Source organism: Eumetopias jubatus, unplaced genomic scaffold (assembly GCF_037043125.1).
Source record: "Eumetopias jubatus isolate StellerSeaLion01/CBP00866 unplaced genomic scaffold, mEumJub1_p1.0 scaffold_3, whole genome shotgun sequence".
Taxonomy (NCBI): domain Eukaryota; kingdom Metazoa; phylum Chordata; class Mammalia; order Carnivora; family Otariidae; genus Eumetopias; species Eumetopias jubatus.
Genome location: NW_028274809.1, coordinates 162900337 through 162917806, shown reverse-complemented (window position 1 = coordinate 162917806; position 17470 = coordinate 162900337). Strand labels below are relative to the sequence as shown.

General features: G+C 42.8%; 1 protein-coding gene across 1 annotated transcript in view; it reads right to left on the bottom strand.

The window, feature by feature from the left end:
- LMO7 (LIM domain 7) overlaps window positions 1–13674 on the bottom strand; it is a 192468-nt gene extending 178794 nt beyond the window's left edge. The window contains exon 1 of the mRNA XM_088022207.1: window positions 13615–13674. Coding sequence (XP_087878333.1) covers window positions 13615–13674 — 60 coding nt within the window. The remainder of the gene's footprint in view (window positions 1–13614) is intronic.
- Window positions 13675–17470: the final 3796 nt, after the last annotated feature.

The window sequence follows — 17470 nt, the reverse complement described above, 5'->3', positions numbered from 1 at the left end:
ATTAATTTCCACCATCATCTTTTTGGTCAAGCTCAAGAAGGACCTTGTCTATTAGCTTCCAGATGCTTTTCCGATCCCCAAAGTCCCTGCAGATTTGCTAACATGGTCACATTTATTCCCGCACTGTCTTGGGATTGTCTCCTCCTTGTCAGGACAAGTCCCAGAAAGAACCACCACAGCAAGTGCCCTCACCATCCCCCTCTCTTTATACCCTGCCTTTAAACCCACTGCATTCCAATAGCAGGAAGTTGTGCACATCTTAGTGTGAATTTACACATTTTATATTAAATCTGAAAACTTTCCTATGCTTTTTAACTTAACTCCAATCTTAAAAAGAGAGAGAGCGAGCAAGAGTCAAACAGAGACAGAGGCAGACATGCACAATAACTAATGGCACAAAACGGTGTGTATGTGCCAAAACCACAGGCACACCCATAACAGGAGAGAAACAGAAAAGGTGAATGAGGTGACTCCGAGCTTGAGTTTTTCTGTTAGAAAAATCTAACTTCAAATACTGGTTCTATCGGTATCGGCTGTGTGGTCTTGGGAGAGAAACGTAACTTCTCTGAACCACTCTTTTCGCATCTGTTAAAAAAATTATATTTATAAAAAGAATAGTATCAATTAATTCATGACATCATCTTGGAGGAGTAATTTTTTAAACGTACATTTAGACAAAGTCAGTTTGCATCAAAACAGATGATGAGTTTCAGCTTCCCTTTTCCCCCCCCAAAAAAGGGCTCCAAAGAGGGGAGCTCTTTAGAAAGCTTCTACTCTTCAGTTTTATGTGCCATTTCAGAATAATTCCAAAAAAAAAAAAAGTATAGCACTTTGCAAGCATGAGGTAGGCCTCTGATGTGTGAGTGGGGCAGAGAAAGAAATGTTCCTGTTCTCAATTTTTTTTTAATTATTTTTGTTTGTTTACAAACAGGGTATAGTTGTATTCTGCTTCTTTGTCTCCAATTAGTACCAGGGTCCCTAGTCAAGCTGGAGGACACTAATCAGTGAGTGGCAATATCTTTTTCATGACTAATACTCCAAAGTTGCATGACAAAATACTGTCCCCAGTGCAGGATATTCAGCTAAGTTCAAATGTTCTTCAAATGTTCTGAGATGTTTATTATCTTATACTTGCTTACCTCCAGGCATTTTTACAATTGGTTGAACAAAGTCAATTTCTCATGCTTTAAACTTGTTTTTCCAAAAACTTGCTTTGAACTTGCTCAATAAAGAACTGAAGTTGAAGAAAAGCAAACAAACAAAAAACCTGATATAACAGAACCAGCTTGTCTTGTTCAGGGAAACAGAGCCAGAGAGGCAGTCAAATCACAGGGTTAACAACGTATCAGGTATAAAGAATTAAAAGACATTTGTTCATTCATCCATTCATTTACCCAACAAATATTTATTGAGTGTCTACTAAATACCTGGCACTATTTAAGGCTTGAGAACAAAGTAAGCGCTTGCACATAAGACACTTATCTATTCTGGTGAAAGTAATAGCCAAACCAAAACCTATATCCTATAAGTGTTAAATGCTATGAAATATAAGAGTATGGAGTGACAAGAAATGTTATTTTACAAGGAGGGAGGAAGGGTGGAGGGAAGAGGGGTATCATTTGAACTGAGACCTGAATAAGTGAAACATATTCATGCAGAACGAACAGCAACACCAAGTCCCTAAAATACAAATCTTTGCACATCCAAGGAAGAGCAGGAAGCCAGTATGATGAGAGAATCGTAAGAGAAAGAGTGAGAGCAGATGAGACAGCAAGTGGGAAACAGATCATGCATGACTCTATGGCCCATGGTTTAAAAATTCAGATTTAATTCAAAATGTAATGGATAGCCATTGTGGGGGGAGGAGAGGGCAGAGTTCAAAGTACAATCTCTGGTTTACATTTTTTTTAATTGAACTATAATTAACATACAGTGTTATGTTAGCTCCAGGGGTACAATGGAATGTTTCAACAACTCTATGCATTACTCAGTGCTCATCACAGTAAGCGTGCTCTGGATTCCCTTCACCTGTTCTACCCATCCGCTTCCCATCTCCCCTCTGGCATCTGCCAGTTTGTTCTCTGTATATTTAAGATATTGAGTTTTTTTGTTGTTGTTCCTTTTTGTTTGTTCGTTTTGTTTATTAAATTCCATGAGTGAAATTATATAGTATTTGTCTTTCTCTGATTTATTTCACTTAGCATTATACCTTCTAGGTATATCCATGTTGTTGCAAATAACAAGATATCATTCTTTTTGTGGCTGTATAATATTCCATTGTATATATACCACATCTTCTTTATCCATTCATCTGCTGATGGACACTTGGGTTGCTTCCATAATTTGGCTATTGTAAACAATGCTACAAAAAACATAGGGTTGCATATGTCTTTTCAAATTAGTGTTTTTCTTTGGGTAAATACCCAGTAGTGGAATTACAGGATCATATGGTAATTCTATTTTTAATTTTTTGAGGAACCTCCATACCATTTTCCACAGTGCCCAGCAATAGTGCATTCCCAGCAACAGTGCAGGAGGGTTCCTTTTTCTCCACATCCTCAGCAACACTTGTTATTTCTTATCTTTTTGATTCTAGCCATTTTGACTGGTGTAAGATGACATCTCATTGTGGTTTTGATTTGCATCTCCCTGATGACTACTGATGCTGAGGATCTTTTCATGAGTCTGTTGGACATTCATTTGTCTTCTTTCTGGTTTACACTTCTTAAAAAAGATTTTATTTATTTATTTGACAGAGAGAGCGAGAGAGCACAAGCAGGAGGAACAGTAGAAGGAGAAGGAGAAGCAGGCTCCCCGCCAAGCAGGGAGTCCAATGCAGGGCTCAATCCCAGGACCCTGGGATCATGACCTGAGCCGAAAGCAGACGCTTAACCATCTGAGCCACCCAGGCGCCCCTGGTTTACATTTTTAAAGGGGAATCTGACTGTTACACTAGAAGCAGAGAGGATAATGGAGATGGCAAGAAGTAGTCAGATTCTGGATATATTTGAAGATACAGCCAACTGAATTTCTTGACATACTAGATGTGGAGTGTGATAAAAACAAGAGTCAATAATGACTTCAAAGGTGGAGACCTGAGCAAGTGGGTTAACAGTGGTGCCATTTACTAAGATGGGAAACACTGGGGGGGTGAGTAGGTAGGTGACGGGGGGAACTCAGAGTTTTGTTTTGAACAAAGTGGGATGTGCCTATTTGACCTACAATTGGAAATCTTGAGTGTACGTGTGTATCTACATATGTACACACACACACACACACACACACACACACACACACACACACACACACACGGTCCAGGGGGAGGGAAGATGGGAGGGAGGGAAAGGGAGGTTAAAAACAACATCAGGGCCAGGAATATAAATAAAGAAGTCATCAGCATATAGAAGGCATATAAAGCTATGGATTTGATAATATCTATAGGGAGAGATTATAGACAAATAAAGGAAGATATGGGAAGATGAACCCAGGGATACTCTAATACTTACTGATCAAATAATTAGGAGGATTCAGCAAAGGAAAATCAGAAACATCAAGTAAAATGGGAGAAAAATCCAAAAGATGGTTGAAGGAAATGTTTCAAGAAGGAAGGTGTGACTGTGTCTGATGCTTTTAACAGACTGACAATATTTTCTTTGGACAATATGGTAAGTTCCAAATTGATTACATACCACTCAAGAAGTAAACGCAAAATGTTTGCTTATTTTCTCCCTCCTCAGGTAGAATGAAAGACTGTAAATTCTAATGAGAAAGAATTCCAGAATCCAAGTTGATAACAAGGTTGGCCATGAGTCCCCTTCCTTGAATGTTACGAAAGGGTGGTATAACAAAAAGAAGGCACTTCCTTCCCAGCTCAGACATCTAGATCAAATTGCAACCTAGTTAAGAAGAGGAAATCTTTGATCCTGGTCTTCCCTTCAGCAGAACTTACACACATGAAACACTAACTAGAATGTATCCTCACTGAAAACATGACATGTATTTTGAAGCACTGTACAGTAACAGTCTGTACAATTTCTGGTATGTCTTGGGCTACTGAAATGTAGGTCAGTAAGAAATTGATACTTCTGTAAATAGTCTTAGAGAAAAACTAATTAGATATAATTTATCTCCTCTTCTAGCTCATAATATACCTCAATCTCATCATATAAAAGTGCTTCCATTTAATAACACTTTAAATGGTTTACTGAGCATTAACGTATTCACTTAGATATACCAGAACATATAAATCTAAAATCTGCAATTGATCAAGAATGTCTATCAGCAATTCTATAATTTATAGAATATTTTCGATCATCATGTGCTTTCCAGGCGCTAACCTAACAAGATAGAAGCTGTTCTAGGGTGCAGGACTTGTCATAAACAGAAAATAGCTAATCTTACAGCTTTAGATGGAATGAGGGCTGAGAGCCCATTCTCTTCTGATTTACAAATCCTTTACCACGATTTACTGACCAGTGTCACTCTGAGACAGTACAGTGGAGTGATTAAGAGGGCAGGCTGTGGAATCAAATTACCTGGGTTCAAATCCCAACCACTACTTACAAGTTTTAAGTGTTTCCCTGAGCAAATTATTTGACCTCTCACCCCTTTTTTTCCTCAGAGAAAACACCCTTGGTTAATAACAGTCCTTCATTATAAGAGTATGCAGGGATAATACACTTGCCCACCTATCTTGCACTTATAGAAAAAAGTACTAGCTGCTTTAATTGTCACTCACCTTCTCTTGTAGAACCTTCATAGCAGGTAACTCGCTCTTCATGTCAGCCTATTCTGGCATAGGACGGAACTTTGTTTAGAGCAACACCTTCAAAACACTCAATGCCAGCAGAGAAAGACAATTACCATATGGTTTCACTCATATGTGGAACATGAGGAATAGTGTGGAGGACCACAGTGGAAGGGAGGGAAATCTGAAGGGGGTGGAAATCAGAGAGGGAGACGAACTATGAGAGACTATGGACTCCGGGAAACAAATTGAGGGTTTCAGAGGGGAGGGGGTAACCGGGTGATGGGTATTGAGGAGGGCACGTATTGTGATGAGCACTGGGTGTTATACGCAACTAATGAATCGTTGAACACGGCATCAAAAACTAATGATGTACTATACAGTGGCTAACTGAACATAATAAAGAATAAAAAAAATTAAAAAACAACAAAATACTTGATGCCAAAGTCTCACTGTGCCTGGTCAGTTATTACTAGTGTTGCCCTTTGAACCCACAGAGAACTTTTCTAATCTCTCTCTGACAATCCCCGCTGTACTTAAAAACAGACATAATGTCTAGTGCTGTGCACCAGCATATCAGCGCACTCAAGCACCCAAGCACCAAACTGACCTTTGTATACACAGAAACGAGAACCAGTCTCAAGCAGCCTATCCGGGAGGACTCTGCAACCTTTGGAAAGGCTGTTCATGAGACTGCGTTGAGTCAGCTGCAGAATGTGCCAATGCCTATCTACTTAGAGCAAAGCGGCAGACTGAGCATGTTAAACCTCTGTTCCCAAAGTTGTGCACAGATGACAACTCTTACCCCTTTAAGAGCTTTGAGTACATCAAAAGTGTTTTTTAAAAAACACACCCAATAATTATCTTCAGAAACTGAAGAGTAAGCACAGGTACACATATTTTATCATTTCCTCGGGCTCTAATACACTTTTGACAGCTAACAGGCTTAAGGAGATGTGCAAGCCTTAATTAAAGAAGTCAATCTCTTCACAGCACACAAAACATTCATTCCTTCAACAAGCTTTTGAGAACTTTCTGCCAGGAACTCTGGGATATAGAACAACAGAAAATATTCAGTCTGCAGATGCTAACAAATGAAATGGTTTTCCTACAACATCTATTTTCCCGAAACCAAAACGGTTGGACAAATCTATTAATGGTGTTTTTTCTTGGTTTTTATTTATTTATCTGAGAGAGGGAGAGAGAAAAAGCGGGGGTGGGGGGGCGAGGCAAAGGGAGAAGCAGACTCCTCGCTGAGCAGGGAGCCCGATGCAGGACTAGATCCCAGGACCCTGAAATCATGACCTGAACCGAAGGCAGACGCTTAACCGACTGAGCCACCCAGGCGCCCTTGCTGCTTTGTTTTTCTTAACTAACATTCTCAAAACTAGTACTTTTCTTTGACTCAAATGCTGTTATGTTGACAAGCAGTTTAAAAAGGAAGGAGGAAGTAAAAGGAGAAAATTAATCTCAACAGGAGTCCCTTTCCAGACAAAGCACTCTTGGCATCCAGACAGCAAGCATGCTAAAGCACTGCATAGAAGGACAAGAACCAAATGAATTGAATGAAGCAACATATGTCCTGCCACACACTCAGGATACTATTCCTAAAGCTAAGAGAAGCTTTAAGGATTTCTGTGCTTTATAAATGGCTGAAGAAACATCCTCAAAATGGCCAATTGTTCCATTCCTCATCTTATAATTTTGTTGAGAATTCAGACGGTCTATCTCCAAATAACCCAAAAGAAAAATAAGACAACTCAGGAGACACTTCCTTAATGGTTCTACCATGCCCATGACCTTGGTGATGTGCTTCACCAGGCCAGGGGCCCTCTGAGCCTTTCGTAAGCTCATAGAGAGGAGACAGAACCTCCTTGTTTCAGCTTCATACTTTCTCAGTGGGAAGAAGCCCAAAGAGTCGTCTGTTAGATAAATGTTTAACATCACTAGGGATCTGAGAAGAGGGAGAAAAACATGCATCTTTCATCTGTTTATTTATAGAGAAAAAACTCAAATGATAATTTCCAATTCTAGCCAGAAGATGGAGAAGCTGGGGCCCTCAACCTCTGCTAATGGTTGCAAACCAGCACAAACCTTTCAGAGGGTAACTTGATAATAGGTCAAGAATCAAAAAAAATCATTTAATCCCTTTGACCCAGTGAGTCTACTCCTCAAACTGGTTCAAGAACACTCCATTTTATTAAAGATACAAGTTCTTTGTACCTTCCCCCGTTTTAAGAAGAGGTCCTAACTTTCAGTGCATGAGTACACTGGAAAGATCCAAAATAGCACTGTCCTGGAATCCTCCCAGCTGCCCAGGAAATACCTTGACATGTGTGCCTATATACCTCTTGGAGTCAGGCTATTCTAACAGCATTCCCGCCCTGGTTCCCATTCACAACTGTGTGAATCAGTTCCTTCTCAAGAGGACTTTGTGAGCACAATCATCTCTTGCCAGCCTTCCTGCCCTATTTTCCAAGCAAAGACATTGTGTTCAAGTAATAGTAAAATGCTACATAAAGAAAAAAGGAACGAATTGACAATCGAGATACTTCTTGGCTGTTCAAAACTACACTAAGAAATCTAAGATGCTGGAAATCAAAAGGATGGTTGCCTACAAGAGGTAGAGTCTCATGTGCCCTTCTGGATGGGAACTTTGCTGAGTGATAAAAATGTTCTACATGTTGATTAAATTGCTGGCTACATGAATATAAACATTTGACAGAATTCCTACAACTGTACACTTAAAATCTGTGCATTTCTCTGCATGTAAACATGACCTGAGTGAAAATAATCTACTCTCAGCAACTCCTAAGAGCTGTGCTGTATACAACTTCAAGGTCTTACAAGTTATAAAGCCACAAAGTGGGCAAATGTGTTAGCCCCACTGCAGCCTGATGTAAATGCTGCCTCTCGAGCATTTACATTACAGCCGAGCTTGCTCGGCTCCCCCAGCAGACTCTGGCTGCCTCCTACATGCTGTCACTCCACACTGGGCAAACGTCTGCTACGGCAATTATCAAACAGCGCTGCTGGGTGTGTTTGTGTGTCTGCTCCTTGTGGGGCATGCCTCTGGCTGGAGGTCCAGCAGAGAGGCTAAGAATGTGGCATTTGAATCAGTAAACCTGGCAAGTGGCTGGGACAGAGTAAGCACATAATAGGCATTTTCTGGATAACACACTGACTGAATGCAAGTCCCCATGAGGGCAAGCGTTAATCAGAATGCAGGAAGAGAGTGACAGGACTCCGCAGCAGGGCTGGAGCAGCAGAGAAAATGCTAGGTAAATAGGCAAGTACTCGCCGGCCCCCAGATGAAGGCTTATCTTGTAGCTGGTCCAGACCAACCCACCCCCAAGCAATGAACTCAGCTTTAGGCACTGAAGCAAGTTTCCACCGGGGTGAAAAATAGGTTGTGGTCTTTAAAACCCTATTGTTGGGGCGCCTGGGTGGCTCAGTAATTAAGCGTCTGCCTTTGGCTCAGGTCATGATCTTGGGGTCCTGGGATCGAGCCCTGCACTGGGCTCCCTGCTCCGTGGGAAGCCTGCTTCTCCCTCCTCCACTCCCCCTGCTTGTGTTCCCTCTCTCGCTGTCTCTCTCTCTCTCTGTGTCAAATAAATAAATAAAATCTTTAAAAAAAAGAAAAACCCTATTGTTAAATTTTGTTAAAGCTGTAGCCTTCAGATTATACTCTTATTCAATAAGCATTTACCAGGCACCATGCCAAATCCCTGAAATAAAGATACTGTTCCTCCCCTCAGTTACCTCAGAGTCTAATATGGAAAAATGGATAGAATTATACCGCAGAGTGCAAAAAGATCTAGACAAGCAAGAGGGGAGAGGAAGCAATGTGTGGAGTGGAGGTGTGCTGGCTCAGAAAAGGCCCCCCAGAAAGGTTGATTTTAGTCCAAGTAGGAAGGACTGAAGAGAAGTAATGGGTGTTAGGTCAACGGAGAAGAGACTGACTGGCTCCTTTTACCTCCTCCTTCCTTTTTAAACAAGGAACAACCCGAATTCCATGCACAGTAGTCTGGAGGTCAGAGAACAGCTTCCAGGCAGTGGGAAAACATAAGCAAGGATGAGGGAGCACTAATTGCTTTACAGTCCGCAGGTCACCGAACAGGCACCACCAGCACACAAGGGTCAAGGAGGAAAACGGAGCCCTACGGCATTTAAGGAGCAGAGCCAGGACTTGAACCATGGTTTGTTCCCAAACCTGTGAGGGTTTTCTTCTTCTTCTTCTTTTTTTTTTTTTCCCCAATTTCATTGAGATATAATTGACACACCGGTCAGTAGAATAGTTTAAAGCGTACCACATAACGACACAACATACACACATTGCAAAATGCTTACCACAAAAAGTTAACATCCACCTCCTCGAAGAGTTACAAAAAACATTTCTTTTCCTTGCGATGAGAAATTTTAGGATCTGCTCTCTTAGCAGTGTTCAAATATACCATACAGCAGCATTAACTACAATCATCATGAATTGGATGAAGTAGTCAAAAGGTACAAACTTCCAATTTTAAGACAAAGCAGTACTGGGTATGTAATGTACAAAACAGTGCTCTTAATCTCTCTGCTATCTGGCAGCTAGGCAAAGAGTTACAGAGAAGAGAAAAAAATAAAAATAGATACATAGGCAGAGATGAGATTGTAAAAAGCTGTCAACCCTATGGTACGCTTCACAGTGCAATGTAAATAAAGACCGTGGACTTAAAATCTTTTCATGACTCTCAGAAAAGAATGAACTAACAAAATCAGGTTTTTATTTTGAAAAAATAATTTTAGCTACAACAGCTACTATAAGAACTGCTTCCTAACATTTAAATTTTTAAATAAATTTTTACCATCATAGTATTTCCAGGTTTAATATCTGTTCATTGAAATTATACGTCATTACCAAAAATGCTTTTTTTTTTTAAAAAAAGATTTTATTTATTTGACAGAGAGAGACACAGTGAGAGAGGGAACACAAGCAGGGGGAGTGGGAGAGGGAGAAGCAGGCTTCCCGCGGAGCAGGGAGCCCGATGCGGGGCTCGATCCCAGGACCCTGGGACCATGACCTGAGCTGAAGGCAGACGCTTAATGACTGAGCCACTCAGGCACCCCCAAAAATGCTTTTATGAATTCAATGTTTACATCATTCTACACACATTTGAAAAGAAATAGTACAAGTCCATGCAACCTTCATTTAGTCCACAGATAATGCTTGTGTGCACTGAGGACTCATGTTTCCCAGGCAAACCCTTTCAAACCAGACCACAGGTTGGAAACCACTAGCAGAAAGGGTGCAGTTTACAGAGAAAGAGAAAAACCACTTAGAAAGATTTGGGGGTAGGTGGAGAAACAGACTAACTGGAAGTAACTGAGTAAGGAGTCATATTCCGGTGCCAGGTTTGGCAATGAGCTCAACTTGGCATCCTTACGTCCTTCCACAGGCTGACAGTGATACGGAAAGAATCAAACTCAGAGATAACAGGAAGTACAGGTGAGCAAGGGGGTGGGGAATGAAGTTAGCCTGTTCTGCTCCAACCATCCTGTATTTACTACTATATTTAAACTTCAATCCAGACAGCAACATGAACCCACAGATTGGAAACTGATGACCAGCCAATGCAATGAGTGATAGATCCAGTTTTCCATCTCCTTGGTATTTTGTCTGGTCACTACAAAAGCTTTTTAGTGCCCCAAAACAGAGAGACAGAGGCAACTGTTAGGTGTAGAAAATTAGAAGGTGCTAGAGAAAAAGTCTAAAATTACAGGGTCCGGCCGGCAATTTCTACTTCATCACCAACTCGATGACCTTGCTGGAATCAGGCTTCCTCTCCGCCTCTCCCTTTAAACTATTACATTATTTGGTTTTAAAACAGCGTTTAATCATAAACCAGCTCTGCTACATTATTAATATTCCAAACAGCATTTCGACCAGACAATAATCCAGTATTATTCTGTTGAATTACATTAAAGGGTGACATTCCTACATTTGCTTTAAATTGAAATATTAAACTAACCTGAAGTATATATATACATTCCAAACCATTTAAGCACAATCTAAAATAGTCATACAATTTTAACTGGTAGAACAACAACCACTAGCCCTTGCCCGGCCCTTTCTCCTTCTCCTCCCAAAATAAAATAAATAAAACTTTAACTTTGGTTGTGAGAATAATACATTAGCTATTTAAAATCATAGAGAATGGAAATGACAAGAACATACTAACATGGACACTGGCCATCATTCAAAATTTTATAAGGTTGGGGCGCCTGGGTGGCTCAGTCGTTAAGCGTCTGCCTTCGGCTCGGGTCGTGATCCCAGGGTCCTGGGATCGAGCCCCCGCATCAGGCTCCCTGCTCAGCGGGAAGCCTGCTTCTCCCTCTCCCACTCCCCCTGCTTGTGTTCCCTCTCTCGCTGTCTCTCTCTCTGTAAAATAAAAAAAATAAAATCATAAAAAAATTTTTTTACAAGGTTATTGGAGTTTCTTGATCTCAGGATAGTCAAAGCTGCAGCTAAGAATAAAAAACAGCAAAGTAGATTATGTAATATATATATGTTTATATATATGAACGACCCACTTATGCCTCACTATACATAAAGTATGATAGGGAAAATGAAGCAAGAATATTAGCAAGCAGAAGAAAGACTTACACCATAATCTTCCCCACTTTCCAAAATATGTTATAAAATACACTTCGGAATCAATATTTTATCTTTAAATTAGGGGTTCTCAGAGTTAAGAGGCAATTGTGGCAACAAGGGAGTCATCCATTCTGCTTCTTTTGGCAAGAACAGTATTTTAAAATATGTGCTTTAGTTGTAAAGGCAAAGCAAAGAAGGCAAATAAATCTGGACACTAACTGGAGAAATAAAACAAACCTAACAGTGAGCACACTGCTGTCACTGTGAATGTCCAGAGCATGCGGAAAGTGTACATGAATATGTAAACTATTCACGTATATTCAATGAACATACTGCCTTGCTCCCAGTGGCACTAGGGAAAAAATGATTTGAATTTTAATCTCATTAACTATATTCTAATGATAAGGCAAGTCCTTTACAACATTTGTCTCTCTGCTAAAGGTGAACAAAACACGTTTAGATGGGATGGATGAGAGTGGAAAGATGAGCACGTGTACCGTGCACTATGATATCTTTTATTGCAACACACTTCCCTTGCGTTTATTAGAAATTTCTCACAGAAAGTCTACACAATCACGAGCAAGCTACAACAACAAGCAAGGAATCTTTAGATTTCAAAAATCTGTACACTAAAAAAGAAAAGTGTGAAATCCTCCATATTTGTAGATTTCCTGAAGCCAATACACAGCGCGCAGATACAAACTCCACGAAAGCTGAGGCGCAGTCGGCCCCGGCCTCCTCCATCCCTTCCGGGACCTAAAAACGTCCTATTTCTTTCTCTCTCCTATCCCCCCAACACTCAAAAACCAAAAGACAAGTTTAATCTCTTTTCTAAAATTATGCAGAACAAATACTACAAATGGAAAATTACCTTTGGACGCCTTGGCTTTTCCAAGTTTATGAATGAGGGAAGTCATTTCTCTTAACTGCATTGCTAGAATTTTTCCACTCTCATTTCAATTCAAAATACAGTGTTTATTCTTCTCTCAAGGTCCCCATGCCCTCCCCTCACATCTTTCCCCCTCCCTCCATACCTTTCTAAATCACCTTCAGACTAGTTCAAAGTTCAGTCCAAAAAGGACACCAAGAGCGAATTTCTTGACCCCCCCTCTACTGTCTAGTGGGTAATGCTACTCACATTTCACATTCCTTTTACTGTTAGAAATGTAACACTGAAAGTTTATTCTCCTTTTTCCCACACATATATACATTTGTTTCTTTAAGGACAAATGAATTATGTTTTTTAGTATACGTGCTGCCGAAGCGAGCACACAAATGAGTTATGTTTAAGCACTGTGTGCTTTGGAATTCTTAAATACGTTGTTTTTGCTCTGGAATAACCTCTAAACCTAATTTGCATTTTTAAGTACTCTGAACAAGCCAGCACGTGGCATCAATAACTTCTAAGTAACTGCAAGGCTGGTGGAGGCAACAATTTTCTAACAAGCCGTTGTTCCTGGTTCACATCTGCTCTGAAGACTTCCCTAGCATCATTTAAAAAGTCACCTTTTTCATCCAGTAGAATAACGAATAGAAGTCCTGGTATTAACTTTTTTACAGATAAATGTAACCTTAAGACGTTGAGGAAGAAACCTCCTAGAGACCATCTTCATTTCGGTGGAATGGAAGATCCCCTCTCTAAAGCACAGCTGGGAAAGTAACAACACTTCAGTGAGTGACCCCAGGAGATCTTAGTCTCATCAAGGCCAACCTTGAATAAGGAAAAATCCTTACCCCCACCCCCGGGCTGCAGACGCTGCGCGGGAGAAAACGTCCCTCCAGGTGCGCCTCAAGTGTCTAAGCTCCTCCACCTGCCTTCCCACACAACGCACACAACACACTGCCCGTGCAGGTAAGAGTCGGGCATTCCCACTGTAACCACCCCCAAAGAACCGCTCCCGAGGGCCCTGGGCCGCGGGCCGCCTCTGCCCCGTTGCTGACGTGGTCCGGCGCACAAGGACTTGTGGTCCCCAAATCCAAGTGGGCGAGCGCCGGACTCTGCCCTTGGCACAGGAGCTCTGGGGAAGCCAGCGAGCCCGTCGTAGGGAGGGCAGCACTAGGCTTAGAGGGACGTTGAAAAATACGAGAAGCAGGACTTGCCAAGTCCCCCAAACTGCAAACCAACCGGCTGCCACGCGCCGGCGCCGGTCCGGGGAGGGGGCTGAAGCGCAGGGCTGCGGGAGCGGCCTCGAGGCCACGAACTCGTGCGGAAAAAAGTAAAGGCACTCACCTCCACCCATCTCTGGGCCTCGGCGAAAGCTAAGGCGCAGTCGGCCCCGGCCTCCTCCATCCCTTCCAGGACTAGGGTAAGAGGGAGAGAGAAAGACGCGATGAGTGCGCGGAGGGGCGGGGTGTCCCGCGCGCGTCTGGCCCTGCCGCCCGGCCTCTGCTCAAGCTGCGAGGCGCCCGGGCTCTTTCCTTTTGTTGCGCTCTGCAGTTTGGAGAAGTTTCGAACCCGCAAGAACTTGAAGACGTGGCTTCCTCTCAACTCCCGAAAACGACCCCGGGGCCCCGGGCAGCCGGACAGGGCGCGGGGACTAGAGGCGCTGCGCCGCACCAGCCCGGCAACTGTTTGGACTTCAAAAGTCGCAGCGCTGCAGCCGCCGCCCTCCCCGGAATGGCCCCGCCCCAGCCCACCCCGCCACCGCCCACCCGGAGCCGCAGAGTCGCCGCTTCCGTCCGCCCCCCTGCGGCTCCCGGGGGCTCCTGGCCGCAGCCGCCTTTGTGGTCAGACTGTCTGAACCAGGAGATGCCACCGACCGCCAAGAGACCGTGACCAAAGCCACGCTCCCGCGCTACCCGCCCAAACCGCGGCTCCTCCCGGTGGGACTGCGCCCCCGACACCCGCATCCTTCCCGTCTCTGCCCGCCGGGCCGCCTTCCCTCTCCCGGGGACCCGGGTAAGAGGCGCCCCCTCGGCTTGCGGCCGCCGGACCCGCCTGACATACCAGGAATAGCTGCACACATTTGCACCTTTCCGGGCCAAGAAACTTCCCCCTTGGAGGAGCGCGGCCCGCCGCCTCACCTGCGGCCTGAGCCCGGCGCGCGCCGCTCTGCTGAGCCAGCCGTCCCGCTGTCCCGCTGCGCGCGGCCCCGCCGCCAGGTGCGTGGCCTTCCCTACCCCAAGTTCTCCGCCCCTGCAGCCGCCCGAGCCCTCCTGGTGGCAGGTGAGGGAAGTGGCCTGAGCGTGTGCCGCCCATTTCCCCCCAGTCTAGGCCGGCCCCACTCCGCCCCGCTTCCAGGTGGGTGAGATGGAAGGTACCTGCCACTCCATCCCCGTCTCTCCGCAGAGGGTGGGAGCGGAGGGGAACCTGGTATGTCTCCCGCCCTAACCCAGAGCGTCGGACAGTAAGGTGACAGGTTATTCAGTGTCCCCAGCGGTCCTGGGTAGGTGCGCAGGGCTGGAGGGTCGGAGGCTCCTGGTTTGGCTTATGTGAGTTCTTTTCACACAAAAATCAAATCTTCGGAAAGGAACGTGTTCTTTGGTCCAGTCTCCCTGGGACCTCGCGTGATGCTCCTGAAGCCCTATTCAGGCCACATGTTGATGGCGTCACCTTTGGAGGAAGGTAAAGATCGGCTCTTACTCTCGTAAAGGAAACAAACCCTTATTTTTCTTTTTTTCCGGTTAATTGACGTCGTTTTTCATCATACGGAGTAAACAAGCATAAAGCAGGAGACTAATGAATAGCTAAAACCTAGCTCCTATATTAAACAATTGTTTGCATTCTGCCTTATTTACTTCATCACCTTCATTTCCTGCTTAAAGATAGATATTATATTTCACCCGTAAATATTACAATATACATCTCGATTTTTAAAGGACACTTTTCTACATAATCATATTTCCATTTTCACACCTAACTAAAGCTAACAGTAATTACCTAGTAGCATTTTATACCCCATCCAGACTCAAATTCCTCCACTGATCCAAAATGTCTTTTACAGCTGTCTTAACTCAGACCAGAATCCAAACAATGACCACACAATTGCATTTGGTTAGGTCTTTTTTTAGCCTGGAATAGCCTCCTCCTTCAACCAACCCCCCCACATGGCTTTTTTATTTTATTTTTTATTACTAAAATATTTTTTTAATTTTAAGTTTTTAATTTCAGTAAACATACAGTGTTATATTAGTTTCAGGTGTACAATATAGTGATTCAATACTTCCATACATCACACTCTGCTCATCAGGACAAGTGCCCTCCTTAATCCCCACCACCTATTTCACCCATTCCCCTCCCCCCACCCCTCTCATAACCATCAGTTCTTTATAGCTAAGAATCTGTTTCTTGATTTGTCTCTCTTATTTTTTTTCTTTTGCTTTGTTTCTTAAATTCCTGCCTTTTTTTTTTTTTTTTTTGGATAGCATTGTCTTGTTAGACACTGACTCCCGTGTACTTCCAGTTCAGGAGAGGGACAGACATTCCCCAGGCTTCATGAGAATTATTGTTACTACAGTTACTATGTACATATACTATACTGTTTAAAGCCGCTGCTATGTAACTTGACTTAAAGCTTTGGGGGTAACAGCCCAGGATGGTAACGAGCACATAGACGGGAATCTGAATGACTAAGGTTACCAAGTCACCAGACGTACTGACCTTCAATTTCCTCATCTGAAAAATGTGCTGATAATAATTACTTCAAAGGGAAGTCGTGAGAATTAAATAGGATGGTATATGTAAAAGCCTAAGGGCATTGCTTGGCAGAGGGTAGGCACTTAATAAATGATGGTTGTTTCCATTAGTCTCTCTCTAACAACACTGCGTCAAATATGAATTTTTCTTTATAAATGGTAATTTCATTTATTTGCTCAAATACTCAGATGGAAAGAGCTATAGGGTACTGTGAACTCTGTTTCAAGTCCGTTCAGGCACCAACCATTTCTGTCTCTTTAATGATGCAGTTTACATATCAGAAGTCCCAAATCCAAATCTTTGCCTTCTACTATCAGTCATTAGAGTGTTTTATCCTTCTGTAAAGATTTCTACAGCTCCAGAGAGAAAAGTAACCTACTGCAGGAATTTAAAATTAAATTCACAACAATAAAACACCAAGAATATTACTCATTTTCCCAAAGAATTTGAGGTACCTTCCAATATTTAAAAACAGTACAGTTGTCATGTGTTTATACATTGGTGATGAACCGTTGGTGGGAGAAAGTGATACAATCTTTCTTGAAGGTAATTTGACAAATATTTAAAAAAAAATAACTACTCATACTTTGTTGCAGCAGTTCCACTTCTGGGCATTTATCCTAAGAATATGAAGAAAGAACTGTGCACAAAATGAGCAACTGTGGTGGACACAGAGTCACTGGCCAAATCTTCTTTTGGGGGAGTGTGGTCAGCACATAGCCTCCTGCTGACCAGCCCCTTTGAAGTCTGCCTCAGCTGCAGAGTGCAGCCTCCTCTGAGCTCATGGTCCTCTCAGAGCTGCTCTCATCTGGTGACTGAGTGACTGTACACTACAAAAGTCCAGTCATTTCCACCCAAAACAGATTACCTTTGATGGGCCCTTTCCATAAATATGAGGCCTGGGTCACAGTTAACTTCTCCCTTGCTCTTTCCTGCTTCTTCCTTCTTCGTTTCACGGGGGTCAATCCCTAATAAATATCTTGCTCTTCAAACTCCATTTCTTTCAGCTTCTGGAGGACTAAACTTGTGATAACATGAAGCGTTTGTTAAAAATGAAAATCCCAGCGTGCCTGGGGTGGCTCAGGCGGTTAAGCGTCTGCCTTTGGCTCAGGTCATGATCCTGGGGTCCTGGGATAGAGCCCTGCGTTGGGCTCCCTGCTCAGCGGGGAGCCTATTTCTTCCTCTCTCTCTCATGCTCTCTCTCTCAAATAAATAAATACAATCTTTAAAAAAAAAAAAAATGAAAATCCCAAGCAGTCTAAACTAACAACAGGGACAGTGGAGTAGATTACGTTTCTTCCATAGAGTGGGTTATCACTCAGTCATTAAAAAGGTAAAAGGCAATTCTATAACCCAAGGAGATGTTTAAAAATGTATATTGAAATGGATAAAAAGCAATGTATAAAGCACCCTAATATGTGATTGCATTTTTAAAATGCATTTTGCCACA